At 37.2% G+C, this 20,855-nt stretch overlaps 1 protein-coding gene across 2 annotated transcripts in view; it reads left to right on the top strand.

The window, feature by feature from the left end:
• AP3B1 (adaptor related protein complex 3 subunit beta 1) overlaps positions 1-20,855 on the top strand; it is a 171,415-nt gene that overhangs the window by 57,021 nt on the left and 93,539 nt on the right. For both annotated transcript variants that reach the window (XM_075740554.1, XM_075740553.1), the window contains exons 8-13: positions 7,805-7,966; positions 10,040-10,137; positions 12,735-12,789; positions 12,869-12,940; positions 15,432-15,494; positions 16,417-16,549. In XM_075740554.1, the coding sequence (XP_075596669.1) occupies positions 7,805-7,966; positions 10,040-10,137; positions 12,735-12,789; positions 12,869-12,940; positions 15,432-15,494; positions 16,417-16,549 (583 nt within the window). The remainder of the gene's footprint in view (positions 1-7,804; positions 7,967-10,039; positions 10,138-12,734; positions 12,790-12,868; positions 12,941-15,431; positions 15,495-16,416; positions 16,550-20,855) is intronic.

The following is a 20,855-nucleotide window of genomic DNA, read 5'->3' as shown; positions in this document are numbered from 1 at the left end:
GCTGAGATGGAGTTAATTCTCCCCACAGCACCCCTCATGGCTCTAACAGACACAGGGGAAGCTTCTGGCAGCTTCTCATAGAAGCCACCCCTGTAGCCCCCCTGCTACCAAAACCTTGCCATGCAAACCCAACACATTTATATAAATAATGTGGGCTATGTATTATTATTTATATATCACACTACCTAATCAATGTATTCTGTAGTTGCTGACTTTTGAATTGAAAGTGTTCAGTCTATATTGACTTAATTTAGAAGAGAGTAATGGACATACGCCTTCAGGTCCTATCACTGCACATTTCTTCAAGAAGCCTCTTTACAAATTCTTTCCTGGTATAGGTCATATCCCAGAACTCTACTTCATTACCAGAATCTTTTTATGTTCTGTGTGTGGTAGAAGGAAGAAATCAAGTTTCTGAAATTCTCATTAATTTTTAAGTAACTTTGTTCCTGAAAGCGGTAAATGCATCGTGTCTGAGACTACACAGAAAATGCTGTTCTGGTGTGGTGACAGCAAAGTGCACCTCCTGCTTTGTGTCCATTCAGGAACAGCTACAGTTTTAACCATTACTGTAACACACATGCTGATACTGTGATCACATTTGTTTCACACCTGTCTTGTAATCCACAGACCATTCATTTCCAATGACTCTACACACAAGAGCATCAGCAGGAGTTTGTTATGTGCTGGAAACTTGTTTTCTGTCAGTGTAACAGTAAAAGATTCAATAGTTATTTTTAAATAGGAAAAGAGTTTGATGACTTGCCTCATTAATTTTGTATTGCAGAAGGGGAAGTATCTGAAGCTTTTAACCTTTAAAGAAACTGGGATATGTTTCATTCATCTGAGGATCTAGTGTTGTTCTAAATGCCACAAGATACCCTGCCTAGTCTTCAGTTGTTATGGATCTCCTGTAGGCTCCATACCTGCAGGATCTGCCAGACCCATGCAGATATTTCTCATACTTAAGGGAGTATAAAATGGCACTAGATACTTATGCATAGGCACTTGAAATGCTACCCTACTTTTACATGCCCATCAGAGCATCTCATCAGATCTTTACAAGGTCCCATTCATTTGTAGTAGCACAAGTCTATCACACAACTGGTTATAATGGCAGCTTACCTAAGAAAGCGTGAGTATACTTTGATAGCTGATTAGTACTTGAAAGGAAGCCATGATTTATGGAGTAGATGATGTCATCCCTTTTTCCTTTGACTCTTCAAATCCCTTTGGCTTAATAAGACAAAAGTTATTACTTTGATTCAGTTAGTACCTGATCTCTGTGGCAAACTTAGCTTTGTGCCTTCTAAGGCCTTTCTCCAGCCAGGCTGCAGATCATATTAGTTACACTTTCATTTCTCAAATATTTTTACCATGTGAGATTGTGCCTTTTTTTAGACCAGTAGCAATTTTCATGTCAAGCTTTACCTATACTGACATACCTGTATCTTATTCAAGGACTTCCTGTGTGGAGAGGATAGATACTTCCACCAGCATGTGGTTGTTAACAAGTGTGATTGGTTGAGGTCTGCTCATTTGTCAGAAGCTTGTGACAGCTCATCTCCTTGGTTTTTTGAGCAATCTTGAGGATAATTTTTGGTTTGCTCTGATAGACCACAAAGATAGGTGTGTTCTAATGTTCTGAAACCCATCTGTGAAGCACATGGAAGGATTTAAGTAGGCATCTTCACACACAACATCAAAATTTCAGATTTATCTCGGATATGTGATTAATTCTTTAGGTAAGAAATTGTTCTATACATTTTCTACTATTTCTCTTTTCCAAGGATACTGTTCATGATACAGTAAGTGGACTGCTGATCTTGGTTGGCTAAGGTGGTTTAGTTATTGCAGACAGATTCACCAACTAGTGAATAGTCCCAAAACTCTTCTTACCTTCAAAACTTAGCTTATCCAAAACTCTTTTGAGAGCAGTTTTTAAAAATATTAGAAAGGGCTCTGGAAGATAGCTAAAAATCTCATCTGCCAAAGATTCGGCTGCAGGAATCAGAAAAGCTGTGAGTACATTTCCTTATGAATCTGAGGAGAGAAACTGAAGTCTATAGCTTTGCAATCAGTTTTATCTAACCTAGGAATACAAATATTTGAATCATTTTTGACTAGAAGATGGACTTAAGGCTGGTAAAGAGGGCAAATAATATGTGTTCATGCTTCGGGTTCAGTTAAGTTTTACTTTAATTCTGAGTTTGTGGATGTGTGTGCATTCATATAATGTGCTTTACCCTAAATGGAAGGCACATTCTCAGCTTTAATGCCATATTAAATGTAATTTTAAGCAAGATCTCAGTTAAATGTTAGCTCATTTACTTAGTGACTTTAAAAACAGGCTAATGGAACTTGTTATCTGGCAGTTTCTTCATTTAATCTGTTAATACTTTATGAAGATGTTCCTAAACTGTATGCCTGGAATAAAGTAAAAAGGAGTTATGCATGTTCTTTCATACTAAAATACTCACTTCTCTACTGGATTGAATAAATCACAGAAGATGGGGGATGCATAGAGTCCATTTGCAATTCCTAGCCTGGAATGTCAGTGGTCTCCCTCCGTTTTTAATCACTTCATTCTCCCAGGGTTCTGAACTTTTTTAGTGATTTTGCAATTTAGAAAAGCTATTAACCGCACAATTAAATCATGCACTACTACAAACAGTTAAGTGTACTTAATACAGTTTAACTAAAGACTGCCACTGAAAGAGAATGCTTCTGTTCTGTCCTTCTCCCTTTACTACCTTCTGCTTCTGAAAATTCAACAGTTCTAGTGATTCTGTGACCACAAAGTGAGCCAGATCATTTTACTGATCCTGGTGAAAATAAAACATACTTTTAAACAAACAAAATAACAACAAATTTTAATGGCATGATTAGTCTTAAATCAACTGTGAATCTGCATCTAAAGTGATTGAAAGGGCAAGAGAAAGCATGGGAAATTTTTAATCTACTCCCTGAACTCTTATACTGCCTCTCCGCTGTCAAAAAGGATTAGAGTATTGGGGGTTTTTTTCTGATAGAGCTGCTAATATGTACTAGTTATCATCAGTTTGAGCTCTAATTCGAAATCTGGGAAAGTAAAATTTGAGTGCCACCAGTATCTGGCATTTCTTCAAGAATATGTGAAGAAGCATCTCACACAGCTTAGTGTAGATGCAGTATAGATACTAAGGATTGGAGAATAAATGTGCAGGAAGTTATCTGTGGAAGCTGGCAGTTGTAGATTCAACACTGTTAAAACAGGAAGACTAACCTCCCAAAGGCAAGAGTCTTATTTCCAGTCTGGCGCTAGCAATAAAAATATTAAGAGTGTTAGCTCCATTGTACCCCATTCATACTTTCTTTCCTGTTTGGCGTCCAAGATGTAGACATAGTATAAGGGGCATGCTGTTCATACATTAATAACAAAAGATGGGCTAAGGAGAATCTCCATCCTTTATTGGATGCAGGGGAAACATAGTGACAAAGGATGAGGAGAAGGCTGAGGTACTTAATGCCTTTTTTGCCTCAGTCTTTAGTATAGGACCAGTTGTTCTCCATGTACCCCACCCCCTGAACTGGAAGACAGGGATGGGGAGCAGAATGAAGCCCCCATAATCCATAAATGGTTAGTGACCTGCTATGCCACTTAGACACACACGAGTCTATGGGGCCAGATGGGATTCATCCAGTGGTACTGAGAGAGCTGGCAGAAGTGCTCACCCAACCACTTTCCATCATTTGTCAACAGTCCTGGCTAACTGGGGAGGTCCCAGTTGACTGGAGGTTAGCCAATGTGACACCCATCTACAAGAAGGGCTGGAAGGAGCATCTGGGGAACTACAGGTCTGTCAGTCTGACCTCGGTGCCAGGGAAGGTTATGGAGCAGATCATCTGGAGTGCCATCATGCAGCATGCACAGGACAACCAGGCGACTGGGCCCAGTCAGCATGGGTTTATGAAAGGCAGGTCCTGCTTGACCAACCTGATCTCCTTCTATGACAAGGTGACCCACTTAGTGATGAGGGAAAGGCTGTGGATGTTGTCTACCTGGATTTTACTAAAGCCTTTGGCACCATTTCCCACAGCATTCTCTTGGAGAAACTTGCTGCTCATGGCTTGGGCAGGCATATTTGTTGCTGGGCAAAAAACTGTCAGGATGGCCGGGCCCAGAGAATTGTGATGAATGAAGTTATATCCAGTTGGGGGCTGGTCACAAGTGGTGTTCCCCAGGGCTCAGTACTGGGGTCAGTTCTCTTTAATATCTTTATCAATGATCTGGACAAGGGGATCGAGTGCACCCTCAGTAAGTTTGCAGACAACACTAAGCTGGGCAGGAGTGTTGATCTGCTGGAGGGCAGGAAGGCTCTACAGAGGGATCTGGACAGGCTGGATCGATGGGCTGAAGCCAGTTGTATAAGGTTCAGCAAGGCTGAGTGCTGGGTCCTGCACTTGGGTCACAACAACCCCAGGCAACACTACAGGCTTGGGGAAGAGTGGCTGGAAAGCTGCCCGGTGGAAAAGGACCTGGGGGCGTTGGTCGAAATCTGGCTGAGTATGAGCCAGCAGTGTGCCCAGGTGGCCAACAGCATCCTGGCTTGTATCAGAAGTAGTGTGGCCAGCAGGACCAGGGAAGTGATCATCCCCCCGTACTCGGCACTGGTGAGGCTGCACCTCGAGTGCTGTGTTCAGTGTTGGGCCCCTCACTACAAGACAGACATTGAGGTGCTGGAGTGTGTCCAAAGAAGAGCAACGGAGCTGGTGAGGGGTCTAGAGCACAAGTCTTATGAGGAGCTGGTGAGGGAACTGGGGTTGTTTAGCCTGGAGAAAAGGAGGCTGAGGGGAGACCTTATTGCCCTCTACAACTACCTGACAGGAGGTTGTAGCCAGGGGGGTGTTGGTCTCTTCACCCAAGTAGCAAATGACAGGACAAGAGGAAATGTTCTGAGGTTGCACCAGGGGAGGTTTAGATTGGATATTAGGAAAAATGTCTTCACTGAAAGCGTTGTCAAGCACTGGAACAGGCTGCCCAAGGAAGTGATTGAGTCACTGGAGGTCTTTAACAGATGTGTAGATGTGGCACTTAGGGACATGGTTTAGTGACTGACTTGGCAGCATTAGGTAAATGGTTGGACTTGATGATCTTACGGATTTTTTCCAACCTAAATGATTCCATAATTCTAAATGTACAGTTGTCTCTTTTTGGCAGTGGGTATAGTTAACAGTTTAGGTTGAGGCTTAAGGGGTTGCAAGTGATTCAAAGTTTTCACATTTCCTGGTAACTGCTTTCCATGTCTGGGATGATTAATAGAATATGAAACAATTGTTGAACACTAGGAAGCCTGCAGGTTTTATCTTCCAATTTCATTTGAGATTTTACATAATACTTTGCTTTCCTTTCCATGGTGGTGTGCAAATCTTGCTGTATTACATATTCTCTTTATCTTCGTAAGGTCCTTCTGACTACAAATTCTGACTAATTTGGACTTCATCAGCTTGATTTTAATGAATTTCAGTTCATTAAACTTATTTGCCTGTGTGTCATCATCATCCTTTGTCTGGAACATAATTGTTTCATACCAGATCTCAACAGATTTGAGAGAAGAGGAATATTCAAAAATTGCAATAAAATACATAACTATGAGAAAAGACCACATTAAGACTTCTGTTGTAGGGGTTTGAAGAAAGTGATTCAATATAAAGACTATAATGGGATTTAAATTTAAAATGTTTCATAAGAGGCATAAGTTACTTTATAATTATTTGGAACTCTGCTCCAAGTATGTTTCCAACCAACAATTCTTCAACATAAAAAGTCAGATATGTCAGAGCTCAAGCTGTTTCTTTACAACAGTGACTAATGAGTAAAATACAATTTCCAACTCTGTATGCCTGTTGAGTTCAATAGAACTGATGTGCGTGCCTGTTAGTAGTCAAGGCAGGGATACCAAAAACTGAATCAATGAAGATTGAATTATCCTCCTTCTGTTAGAGGAAGCTTCTTCATTGCAGGGTTGAGATGCACTGGGATGAGGAATTTTGCTTTCAAGTTGCCTGTCCTGTAGACAAGGGGAGGAATTTGGTTACCAGTACTCTTGATCTAACATCCTGAGTTTTTAGTTTAGAAGGGTGACTGCCACAAAGGTGTATGGAAAGAGAAGTAAACAAACTAAATCACTTTAGTGGCTGTTGTATAAGAAATCTAAGAGCTTGCTAGAGATCTGTAAAACGAGAACACTATTGGCAGCAAGTAGTAAAAATGAGAAGAAATGTGAACGGATGTTTTATTTTCAGTGTCCTTTCAAATTGTAATAAAAAACAGAATAAAAGGACAGCTTTGATTTATTGTCACTTCTTTGTTGCCTCCCCCCTCCTCACCCCCGCTGGCCCTGACACTTTTATGGGCTCTTACTACACACGGGTTTTGACTAAGGCATGCAACTAAAGTTTGAAGTTACTCTTGGCTAGTTTTCTGAAGACCTATTAAATACGTCTTTATTTTCAGTTCTAGCTATTCTTCCATTCACTTTTAATTGCTTTGTTACTGCCAGCTAGAATTAAAAGGATGTGTTTGTCTCAAAAGTAATTAGGTCTTTTAAAAAATCAGCAATTGGGTATATGACTTAAATAATCCTATTAAACCACTGTGTTGAGTTGGATATTCCTTAAAATAGTTGGACAGAGACTTGAGAGGAAGACAAGCAGAGCTATTGATACGGTTGGTGTTTGGTACCAGCCAGCCCATTGTAATGTGAATAGCTCCAACTAGCCACAGTAATGCTCTTCATCTTTGTTAGGTGTTCTGGTGACAAAGTGAGATGGAAGATTTTAGGAGAGCAAGGACACATGCTTGGATATAACAAGTTGCAGAAGTCAATAGCTTATTTTTTAAAAAAGTTTTCTAATGTTGAGGACTCTCAATATTGATAATCCAGACCACAGTTTCTGGGATCTGATGTTCTGTTTTGATCTAATCCTGATGGTTTCCATCTTATTTTACTTTAAGTTTCTATGCTTTTTAATACTAAATAAATATAAGCATAATGAAACACTTTAAATCTATTCTTTATGCATTTTTTGATCCACATCAGAAATCTTAAGATTTGTTTTATCATGTTTACAGAATCAGATATATTTCTTTATATTCTTTTATTTAGTCTTCTGGAGTGAAAGAAAGGCCTAATTTACTAATATCTCAAACTTTATTGAATTCTTTCCATGTGTTGTGTTGGGTTTTTTAAGTGACATTAAGCTGATAATTCGTAACTTTATTTAAACAGCTCAAGGATTTGTACTTCATCAGAGAAGGCCAGGCTCAGGACACATGACATTTTCCCCATCTAATTTCTTAAGGAAAAAACCCTGTCCCTTCTTTTGAGATTTGCTGTTTTCACAGATAATTTATGTATTGCAGGAGGGGGAAGAAGGCACACGATTTACATTAAGTTTTCAAAAAAGAGGGAATTTTAAAGAACTGACAGTTTTCAGAAATGTTAGTTTTAGATCATAAGCTTTAAGTCCAAAAAAGACCAATATTCATACCTAATCAAACCTATTTATAGAATATTAATGAAGATTTTTCATTTAGCAGTTCATCTTATTTCTAAGGAAATGTTACATATATTGTTAAGTTCTTTTTCGTGTCAGTACATGTACTGCGTTGAGCAAACTGGGCTAGAAGAGCCAATACCTATTTTAAAAAGAGTGTGTATATCTTGCATGAAATTGTAGTGTTGTATGTTACTTCCTTAATGAAGAAAACCAGTTGATTCAAATATTCCATCTGTGGTTTTGTCATTTTCTCTTTTGGTAGGATGATGCGGTGGTGGAAGAATATAATGAAAATAATTTCTATGAATCTGATGAAGAAGAGAAAGAAAAGGATCAGAAAGTGAAGAACACCTATACTATGGACCCAGATCACAGGCTGCTGTTACGAAATACAAAACCCTTGCTTCAAAGCCGAAATGCTGCTGTATGACAAATTCCTTTTTTATTAAAATGTTAAACTACTAAATATCTATGCTTCTAGAAAATTTAAAAGATGGAAAAGTAAAATCTACACCTCTTTAAAAGTAGTGATAATACTCTGTAGCAACTTTTAGGAGAAGCATGGTGATTCTTTCTTTTTTTGAAATTAGCTTAGCTTCTAAGTAAAACACCTGAAGTGAATGTGATATATGCTCCAAATATAAAGCACAAACAAAATATTAGAGAAAATATGAGAACATTTAAATCAACATAGCATTGATGACTATACCATAGCTAGCTTTTAATCTTAAGTTCTCAGCAACTAGGATGGCACAAACTGTCAGTTTTGGTGGTACAGATTCACAAAGAAAACCATAGTTGTTACTGATTCATTAAGTTGTGCTTTCCTTTGAATCTCACATTTAAAAAGCAGACACTTACACGCTTAAATTCTTTGTCAATCCAAGCCAGGTTCTTAGTGTTGGTGCCTTGGAAGGGTTCCAGGATAGATATGGCTTCATGAGTGTAGTATGCTCTGCAATATTTACATGAGATTTTAAGATGTAGGTAAATTTTTAGAACTGGAAAAAGACATTCGTTGCTATCTATGTTCCAGCAGGGAAACGAAAACCTGATCTGCTTAACTTATCAAGACCAGATTGGGAAGTGACTTTATCATGGTGGATTAATTGTTTTTGCAATGAGATGAATATTCATTATCACAGGAAGTCTTTTCCCTAAGACATCTAGTCTTGATTAACAAGAAATAAAGTTCTGTGATCTGAGTAGTGTCACAGTGATTCACCATCAGCATGTCTTTTTCCAGTTCTAAAAATTTACCTACATCTATACAATATTTCCTCATCTCATACAAAGAACAAGTATGTTAGATATGGTTGCCATCTCACTGTACTGAGAACACATTCAGTTGCTTGTCTTCTACATTCCATAAATAATTTTCTTTAGTTCTGTTAAATATGGTGTTGTTTCTCACATTTATGATCTTTAACTTTCTGATATTAAAATTAATTGAGATGCTTAAGTGGTTTGTCAAGTGAAATCATGCTGCTTTGAATTGGTACCAATTATTGTACCATTCATAGAATTTACCAGCAATTAAATTAATTGGTTTCTCTTTGACCTTAGATTCTTGTCAGTAATAGAAGATACCTGTAGCATATTGCTAAAAATCTTCCAGTTATTTCCTCTTTTCAGATGTTTTTAATAACTTTTTATTGTTTATTAATAATTTTTGTTTCATTGGTTTAAGATACCAATTTTAAGATACCAAATCAAGAATCATAATGATGGCTTTACTTGGAATCTCCTATCTATTTTATTTCATTTTGAACAGAAAGTTGACCATAACGGTATTGTAGGGAAGGTTGTGACATGACTTATCATTAGCATGAAGTTCATAATTTGTCTTTTATTTATGAGAAAATCTGAAAAGAAAACTAGATCTTAAGTTGCATTTGTCGCAATCTTCTGCTTTTTGCCAGCCAGTATGTTTGTCTACAACCTTGTAGTTTTTGCTTTCTTTTGGATTTGAGATTTTAGAAGTTGCCAGTAAAGGCAGCTGTCATTTTATAAATCACATAATAGAATAATGGAATGAAAGATTTTAAATAGAAACTAAATAATAAGTAATATTGAACCTGTATTTAATAAAAATAAAAGCATGACATTTTCAGAAGTTTTAAACAGTATTTCCTCATTCATTTGTACAGCTGATGTTAGCAATACTGACTTATTAAGTATTATATCAGTATGTTTACAGTTTGAATTACCTAAATTTTTTCTCTCTTTGTCCCTCTTCCTCTGTCTTTCTATATATTATAGTGTACAGTAAATATTGGGAGGAATGAGAGGTACTTAATTAGCTTTGATTTTAGAAATAAAAATATCTTTTTTATTATTTTCCCCCCCAATCTGCTTTGTTCATTTCAAAGAACAAGGATATGCACTTTGCTTTCTGAAGAAGAGTGAGTTGGTATTTCTGCAGGTCTGAAGCAAATGTCATATATATGCATGGCGATTTGAAGTTAACATCCTGCTTTGAATGTTCTTCTTTTAGGTGGTAATGGCTGTTGCACAGCTTTACTGGCATTTGGCACCAAAATCCGAAGCTGGTATTGTTTCTAAGTCATTGGTGCGTTTACTCCATAGTAATAGGTAGGTCAAGTCCATACTTTACATTTCTATGTCTACGTTTTTGTGAGAGTTTTCTGTACATACTTGTTTAGCCGTAGTTATAAGAATGTAATTATTGAACTGTTAGAGTTTCATTTTAAAATTGGCCTGTAATATTAACTTTTTCTCAACAAATGAGAATCATTAAAAGTAATTCAATCATTTTCAGTATCACATCCATTGATCGTTCAGTATTGTAAGTGTTTCATTCTTAATTATGACTTTAATTCTGAGAAAAATCATGGCTGCCTAGTTAGCATACAAATAGAGGCAGTACTAACTAGTTTGCTTAGTTTCTTGATTTTATTATTTTTAATTATTGGAAGTTATTGGAAATGTAATTATGTTGGAGTTCCTTACTGTCTTGCTAGGCACTAAAGAAGTCTTCAGATGTGTATTTTCTTTCCTGCACTCTATATTGAAGACTTCTTGTTGACAGAGAAACTAAGGAACGTATTTGTTAAAATACCATTGATGCTGCTGAATCCCCTATGTTTCCTTAGTCCTTGGACTGATTTTAAGCAACAAATTTATATTTCATTCAGGACAATTAATTTTAGCTTTTATCATCTTCAGTGTGACCAAGTCTACTTTCCTATGTAGGGTCTTACTGGCCACATGTTTCATAAGATTGATAATACCCCTTTTTCCTTTGTGTTTGATAGTTTTGCCATATTTTGCCAATATTTGCTGCATAAAAGTGGGGTTTTTTTCCCCTCAGTTTTTAGATTTTGAACCTCCATGTATCTATGAAAAGCCATGAAGGAGTGATAGGACACACAATATTAAGATATTTTCAGAATAACTTTCTAACTCAACATGGTATTCTTAGCTAGAACTTTGCTATGAAAATGATTTATTTTTTAAAGTTGGTCACATCAAACAGACAAAAAGCTTTTTTTAAAAAAAAAGTAAATCACTTTTGTTGTGTCTGACAAGATTACTTGTCTTGGTTGGGCTTTAACTTCTGTAAGCCCAGTCATAGAGCTCTTTCTCTGTAAACTTCTGCATGTAAACCCATGGCTAATGTCTCTGTCATTTGAAAGGCAGACTACTGAAATAAAATTGGGTTTGGTAGACTATTCATGCTTTTATTTCAGATAAAAATAAATCACTGTTATTTTTGTGTTTGGTTTTATAGTATGGTATGCTTCCCATTCTCTTTATACAAAGATAAGTAAAATGGCTAAAGCAGTTTGGCATATATACAAGTAATGTATAGAACTAAACTCATACAGTTTGAAAGGATTATTTTTGCATGTTGCTTATTGCTCATTTATACTCAAATTTCATCAAAAGAGTGGTGACATCTTTCCTGTACCTCAACTAGTGCCTAAAATGGCACTAGTCTTCTGATTTTCCTGTTTTGAACGCTTGTTTCTTCTCTGTTACCAGTCTGCGTGAAACACTTTTGCTATCAGAGCCACTTTGAAATAAGCTTTTGCAGTTTGCCCGTGAAGTTATGTGCCTATGGCCTTTAAATGAATGTCAAATATGCTATAATCTAGTTAGGGTGCGAGTGCCTGGCAGAGCATTTCATAGCAATTTCCAGTCTTGGTTCATCACGTGCAGATGATTATTTCCATGTACCTATGCAAGAATTACATAAAAATAGGTTTAAAAGATATTAAATGCTTCTCTATTATTACTTTTCTTTGTAAGCAACAGATGTAATTACCATAGAGCCATTATACAATTTTGAGTAAGAGGACATAATAGATGTGATTTGCATCATGAAAGAATTTGAGCACTCATGGTTCAAAAAAATTGCGTGTAAATTATTACTTAGTTTTTAAGCAATTGGTGGCAGAAACTCTGTAATTTAAAAGCTTTAGGCTAGTACCCAGATGCTGACTCCTGCTGAGGCTTTTGAACTACTATAGTAGTGATGAGAATATCCTCCAAACATATTTAATGTTTTTGTGTTTAGAATGTTACATAATTCTGTTGTCCGTATCTTGGCAAAGTTAAAGTTCTGCTTTTTGATAGATCTGTATGCTTGCCAGTGTATACTTTTAAGTCATAGGAGACCCTGGCCCTGTTTAAGAATTATTAGGAAGTTTTTTAAGACAAAAAAAGCCATAGCAATTCTTGCTAACTGTGCTAGGATTAGCTGCTCTTGTAACTAATGCAGTCATTTCCACACTGCAGATAAAGCCCATGTGTTTCTGTTCTCAGCTGTGCCATCCTGAAATATTTAAGCTTCAGGATGGTAGACAAAATGTAAGGTTTTTGTGAGCTATTTCTGGAGATGCCAGAATGGCGATGCTTTAAACAAATTTTTGGTATAAACAAAGACCCAAAGCTTACAAGAAGCATTGCGCCTTGCACTGGTGTCAGTAATTTTTTTGCATATTGAAGTTTTTAAAAATGAGAGCTTGGTTTCATCATGCATCTTCTTGTGAAGCAGATAATGAACTTGTAGCAGTTGGCAGTAAGTTTTTTCCTTCTATGTTTGTGCCAAGCCAAATGTATAAGTGACTGTGGATTCAAATAGAATTGGACTGTCTTTGCCATGTTGCGTTATTCTATGTATCTGTTATTTTGCAGAATAACTTGTTTCTCTTTTCAAATTCTAGGGAGGTGCAGTATATTGTCCTGCAAAATATTGCCACTATGTCAATTCAGAGAAAGGTATACCCTATTTAGAATTTTCTAAATCACATTTTATATGAAACACAGGTGAGCTACTTAAATATGTTCTGCTTTTCAGGGCATGTTTGAACCTTACCTGAAGAGTTTTTATGTTAGATCAACTGATCCAACAATGATCAAAACACTGAAGGTGAGTTTAAAAGCAAATTCATCTATATACTGCTGAACAAATCTCTTTGCAGTAGGAAGGTAAAATTTTTCTTGCACTTATATGACACACATCATTCTGTGCTGTTCCTTTTTTTTCATTAAGAAGTGTAGAACTGTGGCCTTCAATAAAGTCCACAGGTGTCCTTCAGGCTTGTCAAGCTATCTGAAAGTTCTCTTGTTACCATGTTATAGATAGCAGATAGGCTGTGTTTAATGCTACAGCTTTTGGTACCTTTCAGTGATACAGAGCATTACTATTTTTGTCCAACCACCTTTTCAAGCATTTAGAGCCTGGCTGTTTTCATGGGAGGAAGAATCTTCTCAAATGAAGAGAAATAAAATCACACAGTCTTTGATACTGCTAGCTTAAAAAGAGTTTATATCTGTTTCACTGAACAGAATGGGACAGTGTTAGAGTCCCAAATTCCCTTTGAAGTCAGCATTCGACATGAGAAGTACTTTAGGCTTTCCTCAAGGCCACATCTCAATGCATGTTTTAGGCTGTCATCTCTATTCTTAGTCTTTAATGGACATGAAATCCTTGATAAAACAATAGCTAAAAAATTGTCTACTGTTATGTGCTTTTTCTCTTGTTTTGCTTTAGATTGTCATAGGCATTTGTGTTTAGGACTGGAAGGTACAGGTTTCTTAAAGAAACATTACTTTTTCCTTATTTTCTTTTTATATCTATGTTGCACCCTTATTACATGTGCAGAGTGATGCAGTCCAAGATGGCTGTGCCTAACCCATCATATTTTTATAAGTCCAATATTAAATCTAAGTAAATTTGAGGCAGTTGGAGGCAAAAAGATCTTCTGCACATTTAATGATTATGAAAACTGTTGAGAATGCTCGTAAGACTTAGTGTTATCCAGGAAAAGTCACTCCTGAAATAATTGAAAGTTGATGTATTTAAATTCCCATATTAATTGATAATACAATGGTGAAGAGGTGGAGAAGTAGAAATTGTATTTTTTCCTTTCACTGTCTCAGCTCTTTCTTGGTGGCTGAAAAATTTAGGACAACCTATACTGGTACATACATAGGAAAATCTTGTGCTTTTCTCCACCCCTTACCCCTGTAGTTCCATCCTATCTGCTTTAAGATAGGAGGACAAGACCTGTGGCAGTATTTAAGATGTAGGACCACCCTGGAATTCATCTGCTGCTCTGTTTAGATCTCTGTTTCTCTCCCAATGTGGATTGCTTTTTTGATCACTGCTCTAGCACTGAGCTTATATTTTCATTGAGTTATCTATTTTAACCACAAATTCTCAGTTATAATTAGTAGTAATCAGCTCAGAGCCAATAATTTTATGTAAAGTTAAGGTTTTTCCCCAATTATGAACATTACATTTATCTGTGTTGATATTTTTTTTTGCTATTTTATCAACCATACACCTAATATTTGAAGTTTTATGTAGCTTTTCTTACTCAGCCCTTGTCTCCATTTCTCGGAAAACTGTAGCATCAGCTGAGAACTTTGTCACCTGTCTTCTCATTGCTTTCATAGTTCATATATGAATATGTTCAAAAGCAAAAAACCAATGAAGGTGTTTGTGGGATTCCGTTGATAGCCTTCCTGTACTGTGAAATAGTTTCTTTTTTTCCCGCCTATTCCTCTCTTTCATTTATCCACTTGTGTTGTATGCTATGCCAGATGTATCTTTAAGAGCCTTTGGTGACAGGTCTTATCAATTGCTTCTGAAGTATAGGTGGACTGTATCAATTAAGTGTCCTTGTCTGTGTGCATCCAACTCAAAAAATACTAATAGATTTCTGAGGCATGACTTCCCTTTACAGAGACAGAGTTGTCTTTTTCTTCAGTTTACCTCATCCAGATTGTATTGGAATTCTTTTTTTTTTAAGTTAAAACAGCCTGGAAGCATAGCATCTTAACAATACAGGCCAAGTGTATATCATCTTCTTGTTCACCAGGAGCAGAGAGACATTTCAAGGTCTGATGTTGTTGATGTTGGTTAAGATCTGAGGAGTCTCATAGATGCAACTGTTCCTTTCCTGAGTTTAAAGGTCTTTTATTGCACTTCATCTGAATATAATGGACACTTTATTTCTCCCCAGCTGTAGGTGTGATTGTCCTTATTCCTTCTTACAGTGTCACATGGTTCTTATACAGTAAGGCCTGTATAACATTAGAAATCATGCTGCCATAAGTATTTCAAGCCCATTTGATATACAATGCAACACTAAAGCTAGAGCTCATAGAAAATGCATCACTGAACCCTAGACTCCTGCTTTGAAAACCTTGCATGTACTTGCAGGGAGACTATTTCTCCTGAGTGCAATGCTGCTGCCAGTTTATACTGAAAGCTGGTATACTCTATTGAATTCTAAGTGGTATTTTTAGTAGTATTATCTTTTATTTATATACAATAAAAGTATATTGTATATGTGGTACTCTTTATATTTTATTTTAGCTTTTGATAAAATATCTGGTTTTTTCTCTTGTAGCTTGAAATCTTGACAAATTTAGCAAATGAAGCCAACATATCAACTCTGCTTCGAGAATTTCAGGTTTGTGCAAAAGTGTATTGTTTTTATATGAAACGCTTTCTGTTGGCCAATTGTCATTACTGGATGTTTCATCTAGATTCTTAGTCTTAAATTTTTCAGGTTAAAGTCTTTTCCAGGTAAAATGTTCTTGGAATGAAAATGAAACTGTCTTGTATCATAATGGATAATGGAGCTTTTTCATATGTGGAAAGGAGTTTCAATATTTTGTTTCTCACTCTCCTTCCAGCCACCAAAAAAAAAAAAAAAAAAAAAAGTGATGAGGAAAATTCAGTCATTCCAAATTCTTTAAAATAAATTCTACCAACTTGTCTGACACTGTAACTCAGTAGATGATAGGGTCTTAATTTTAGCAATATTTGGCCATTAGCGTGTATTGCCAAACCTCGTTCTGTAAGTCATTTGATGAAATAGTATTTTCTCCAATATCTGTATATATAGCAGCAAGGTGTTGTGCCTATGTTGTGAAACAGTCTCTGTCCTTCTTTCTTTCCTCTTTGTTTATGACATCTATTTTCATTGCTTCAGTTCTCTGGCTGGATTTCTCTGAAAGGTACTGGGTCTCAGGCAGGTAGGTTATTCATAGTTTCACAGATGCTCCTGGTTAAATGAACTGAAACCTCTCTGAAAAGAGAGGTCATCAACTGCTCCAACCTTGCACACAAACTAATTGCTGTTTTTGGGTAATTGCCCCCTCCCCCAAGCTTTCTTGAACTCAGAAGTTCACATGGCCATGAGTGACCAAAACTGGCAAGAAGATGCCTTCTAAAAGTGACAATGAGGTGAAAAAAGTATAACTTCTAATGTGCAATGTAGCATTCTAGATTGAGTTTATTATACAGTATATATGTCTTATGAGGATAATATGGTAAGTCTTTGGTTGACAATACTTATGTGTTGACTAATAAAAATCCTGTTTCCTTAGACTTATGTGAAAAGCCAAGATAAACAGTTTGCTGCAGCTACAATTCAGGCTATAGGCAGATGCGCAACTAACATCACCGAAGTGACTGATACATGCCTTAACGGCCTCGTATGTTTGCTGTCTAACAGGGATGGTAAGCTAACTGTTCTGTTTGTTTTCTGAGTAGCTGATGGCATGAAACGTTTTCTTAATGAGAACCACACAGAGCAGATCACGTTAAAAAGTATATGGGATTTGACTTTACAATAATTTCGCTGACATGATTGGATAAAAAGTGGTTCTGGCGCTTCTTTTTTGAAGCATTTCAAAAGGCTCCCATAATCACTGGATACTTATTTTCTATCTTGTTCGTAAATTAATTCCTAGTGGCCTGCAATTACATGTTTACTTGTTTTTTCTCAAAATGCCGTAATTATTCAAGTGTCCTTTTGTGATTATCCATAGATAAGATAGTTTTACTGTTGCATGTTTAGTTGCATCAAAACAGTTAGCCTGTAGAGGGTGCTGAAAGCTTGGAATGTTTTACTTTCAGTGCATCAGTGCCTGACTGAAAAAAACATATTAAATAGTTTTAGGATAAAAACAGCCCCTAATTTGGCTTGATTTTGTAATCTTGCCTTCTGTTATTTTTATATAGTGAAATGGATTTGCAAGTCACTAAGGAGCACAACAAGGAGCAGATAAAGTCAAATCGGATATAGCAGCACTGTAAATCAATACCTGATAATATTGTATATTCTTAGCACTTGCCAATTAATATTGCACAGAAGAAGTCAATAAGAGAATCGGAAGATTGTTATATAATGTACAGTCTACATGAATATGGTTAAATATTGGAAATAGAGTTAAGAAAGATGTAGTTAAAAATAATGTCGGGAAGGAGGAAAAACGTGGGTTTGGGGTGGCCTGGAGTAATTAGAATTGTTCAGAGAACACAGGTGAGATCTACTCTGACCTTTGAAAAGTAGCATTAATTCCTCTCCATACCTACTGGACGTATTTTTCATGGTAATCCTAAGAAGGCCTTTATTACGGACACCACTTTGACAGCACATAGTCGTCCTGTGACCCACTGATATACTCAGAGCTTTCTCTTACTTGGTTGATGACCTATAAGTCCTTCTTCTCTCCCACTTCACCTTGTATCAGAAATTCCTGAGACGCCTTGGTGTATAGGTTGGTAGTTTTAATATATGTAAGTTTAATTTCCTAGTGCTCCAGACCTTATGTCCCTTTATGCTTTTCTGGTTATCATCTGTGTTTAAAATACCTTCCCGTGTTGTGTTACAAGGCCATGTGTGCACATTCAGCAAAGACCATATTAAAAATACAAACTTCAAAGCTTGTTCTTGATTCTGCTTAATTCTACTAGCAGTTTTCTTCTAGGTCAGTAGGCTCCTTTCAGCATGTACAAATCCTCATGTTTTTTCTGCCTTAAACAAAATAATAAAACTATCACTTCAGAATACTGAGTTTGTTATTTAATAATCCTTCTTTCTGTTTTCTTGCTTCGTTCTTCTGTTTGCTAAGAAGGAACCAAGACAAAGAGGAGAAGGTGGTTTTTTTTCTTTTATCGTAGCTTCTCAATAATTACTTTCTTCAAAGTAATATATATATACACACACACACACCCCCCCCATGCATGCGCATGTATGCAAAGGTCTGTCTCAACAAGATTAGTTTTCTTGATTGTTTCCAAGTAGTTGTCTAGCAAATAAAATTATCTTCTTGTACTTACCGTTCTGAAAGACTGCAAAGGATATATTGAGGATCTTTTAAACCTGGCAGCTGGCAAATTGCTTTACCATAGCTGCAGTGTCTTTATTCCTTCTTTCAAGGAATGAATAGAATGGCATAATTTACATGATCCTTTAACTCAGGTGGCAGGAAATTACTGATAGTCACAGCTTACTGAACATAAGAGTTTTGGTCATGGTAAGGGAGAAAAAAAGAGATTTAGCATGTGCAGTAGAATAGATTTCAGAGTCTTGGTTAATCTTGCTTTCCTCCAACTTTCACCATTAAAGTGTGCAAGCAATCTCTTTGCTGTGTGTGCTACTTCTTCCTTGGTTGTTTGAAGCCTGGAAGTTCTTCTGCTGACTTTGCATAGTGTGAAGCCCAAGCTGGTAAGTCCAGCAGGTTCTGAGGTCCCTGAAAACAGAGTTGGCTCTGCTTTCTCTGCGCTGTTTTTTATTGTGGGAAATTCACTTGAGTGTGGAAGACTGGTGACCAAATTAATTCTAGCAGATCGAAATAGAATCCTGAAGAACAAGCTTGTGACAAAACCACCTTCTAATTCTATGTTCTTGTTCTGGAAGGGCCCATACAACCCAACAGCCAAGATATATGGCACAGGAGCTGTGCCATTATTTATTCTGGAACTTGGGTGCTGAGAGGCGGAGTGTACTCTTCAGGAGTCAGTCAGGTCCAGCTGGGATAACTATTCACAGAGCTCTTTGTGTGTCTCATCATTAAACTTTCTAGTTTCTGTATGTGCGTCTGTGATTCAAATGTCGGGGTTTTTTACCATAGACCCCCCCCCCAGCTTCCCTGAGTAGGGGAAATTTTACTTTAAACAAAGCACTTGTAAATACACAAAGAAAATTTCAAGAGCAATTCTCTACTTCCTTTGTTTCTGGAAGCCATGTTGAGGGCTGAGAATTATTTTCCTTCCTCATCTACTGAGGGAAGCACGAAAAGAAGTTATTTTGGCTCTTTGGTGTGACATTTGGCATTTGACTGATGCATTTCCTTTAAGCAATAGCCTTGATAATTTGAACTGACCGCTGGCCCCACTATGACATAAAAGTCATTTTAGATGTAAGAGACAGATGGGATGATAGTAAGTCTTGTTTGGCTGTACTGCAGGTACTACAGTCATGTGGGTGACTTTCATTTTCTGTTGAAAGTTGCAGGCTATGGCTAATAGAGAATGTAAACACGATCGTAGGATGTATAGGTAAAACAATTTTTTCCCTACCAATCTATACAAATTTGAACAGACAAGTTGTAAAATCACTAAAACTGTTAATGCATCAGGTAACTACTACCTATTGGAATTACTGTTAGAATGTCATATGAGAAAACCAGCTCTTTATAGTGTTCAGTTTACATGTATTAATGTGGTTTCAGAGTTCTGTTATTTGTGTTACAAGGGTGGAAAAATTAAGAAGGTAAAAGCTTGGACTTCAGTCAGTTCTGAAAAGCAGAAATTTAATGTTTGTCTGTATATTTAGCTCTAATAATTGCCTTTTAACTTCAGTTTTAACTGTTTGTGTAACCTTCTAATAACCCAAATAATGATAGAATTGTAGAATGATTTGGTTGGAAGGGACCTTTAAAGGTCATCTAGTCCAACCCCCCTGCAGTAAGCAGGGACATCTTCAACTAGATCAGATTGGTCAGAGCCCCATCCAACCTGGCCTTGAATGTTTCCAGGGGTGGAACATTCACCACCTCTCTGGGCAACCTCTTCCAGTGTTTTACCACCCTCATCATAATAAATTTCTTCTTTATATCTAGTCTGAATCTACTCTCTTTTAGTTTAAAACCATTGCCCCTTGTCCCTTTGCTATAGGCCCTGCTAAAAAGTCTGTCCCCATCTTTCTTATAAGCCCCATTTAAATATAGAAAGGCCACAAGAAGGTCTCCCTGTAGCCTTCTCCAGGCTGAACAACCCCAACTCTCTCGGCCTGTCCTCATAGGAGAGGTGCTCCAGCCCTCTGATCAGCTTCATGGCCCTTCTCTGGACTCGCTCCAACAGCTCGATGTCTCTCCTGTACTGGGGCCCCCAGAGCTGGATGCAGTACTTCAGGTGGGGTCTCACAAGAGCAGAATAGAGGGGCAGAATCACCTCCCTTGACCTGCTGGTCACACATTTTTTGAAGCAGCCCAGGATATGGTTGGCTTTCTGGGCTGGTTCATGTTGAGCTTTTCATCAATCAACACCCCCAAGTCCTTCTCGTCAGGGCTGCTCTCCATCCCTTCATCCCCCAGCTTGTACTGATACTAGCAGTTGCCCCAACCCATGTGCAGGACCTTGGACGTGACCTTGTTGAATCTCTTGAGGCTCACATGAGGTTCACATGGGCCCACTTCTTGAGCTTGTCCAGGTCCCTCTGGATGGCATGAGATCATGTCCCTCAGGTGTGTCAACTGCACCACTCAGCTTGGTGTCATCTGCAAATTTGCTGAGGGTGCACTTAATCACTACACGCTTGCTATGAGATTCAGTTGGTACATTCCTTCCAAAAACAGTTAGATGCAGTTTTGCTGCTTTTAGAAATAGTGATTATACAAATTGTAGGCTGGAGAAATTAGTCAAGTTGAGTGTTTTAATTTCTGCAAGCATCAGTTAATGTAGCAGAAGAAAATTTGACTCAACATCAATGGTATCAAATGTAGTATATCAGAATGCAGCTTTTGAATGTTCTCTAATA

This window comes from Balearica regulorum, chromosome Z (genome assembly GCF_011004875.1).
Source record: "Balearica regulorum gibbericeps isolate bBalReg1 chromosome Z, bBalReg1.pri, whole genome shotgun sequence".
NCBI lineage: Eukaryota > Metazoa > Chordata > Aves > Gruiformes > Gruidae > Balearica > Balearica regulorum.
The sequence above is the reverse complement of the archived record's forward strand: the minus strand, read 5'-3'. Positions and strand labels throughout refer to the sequence as shown.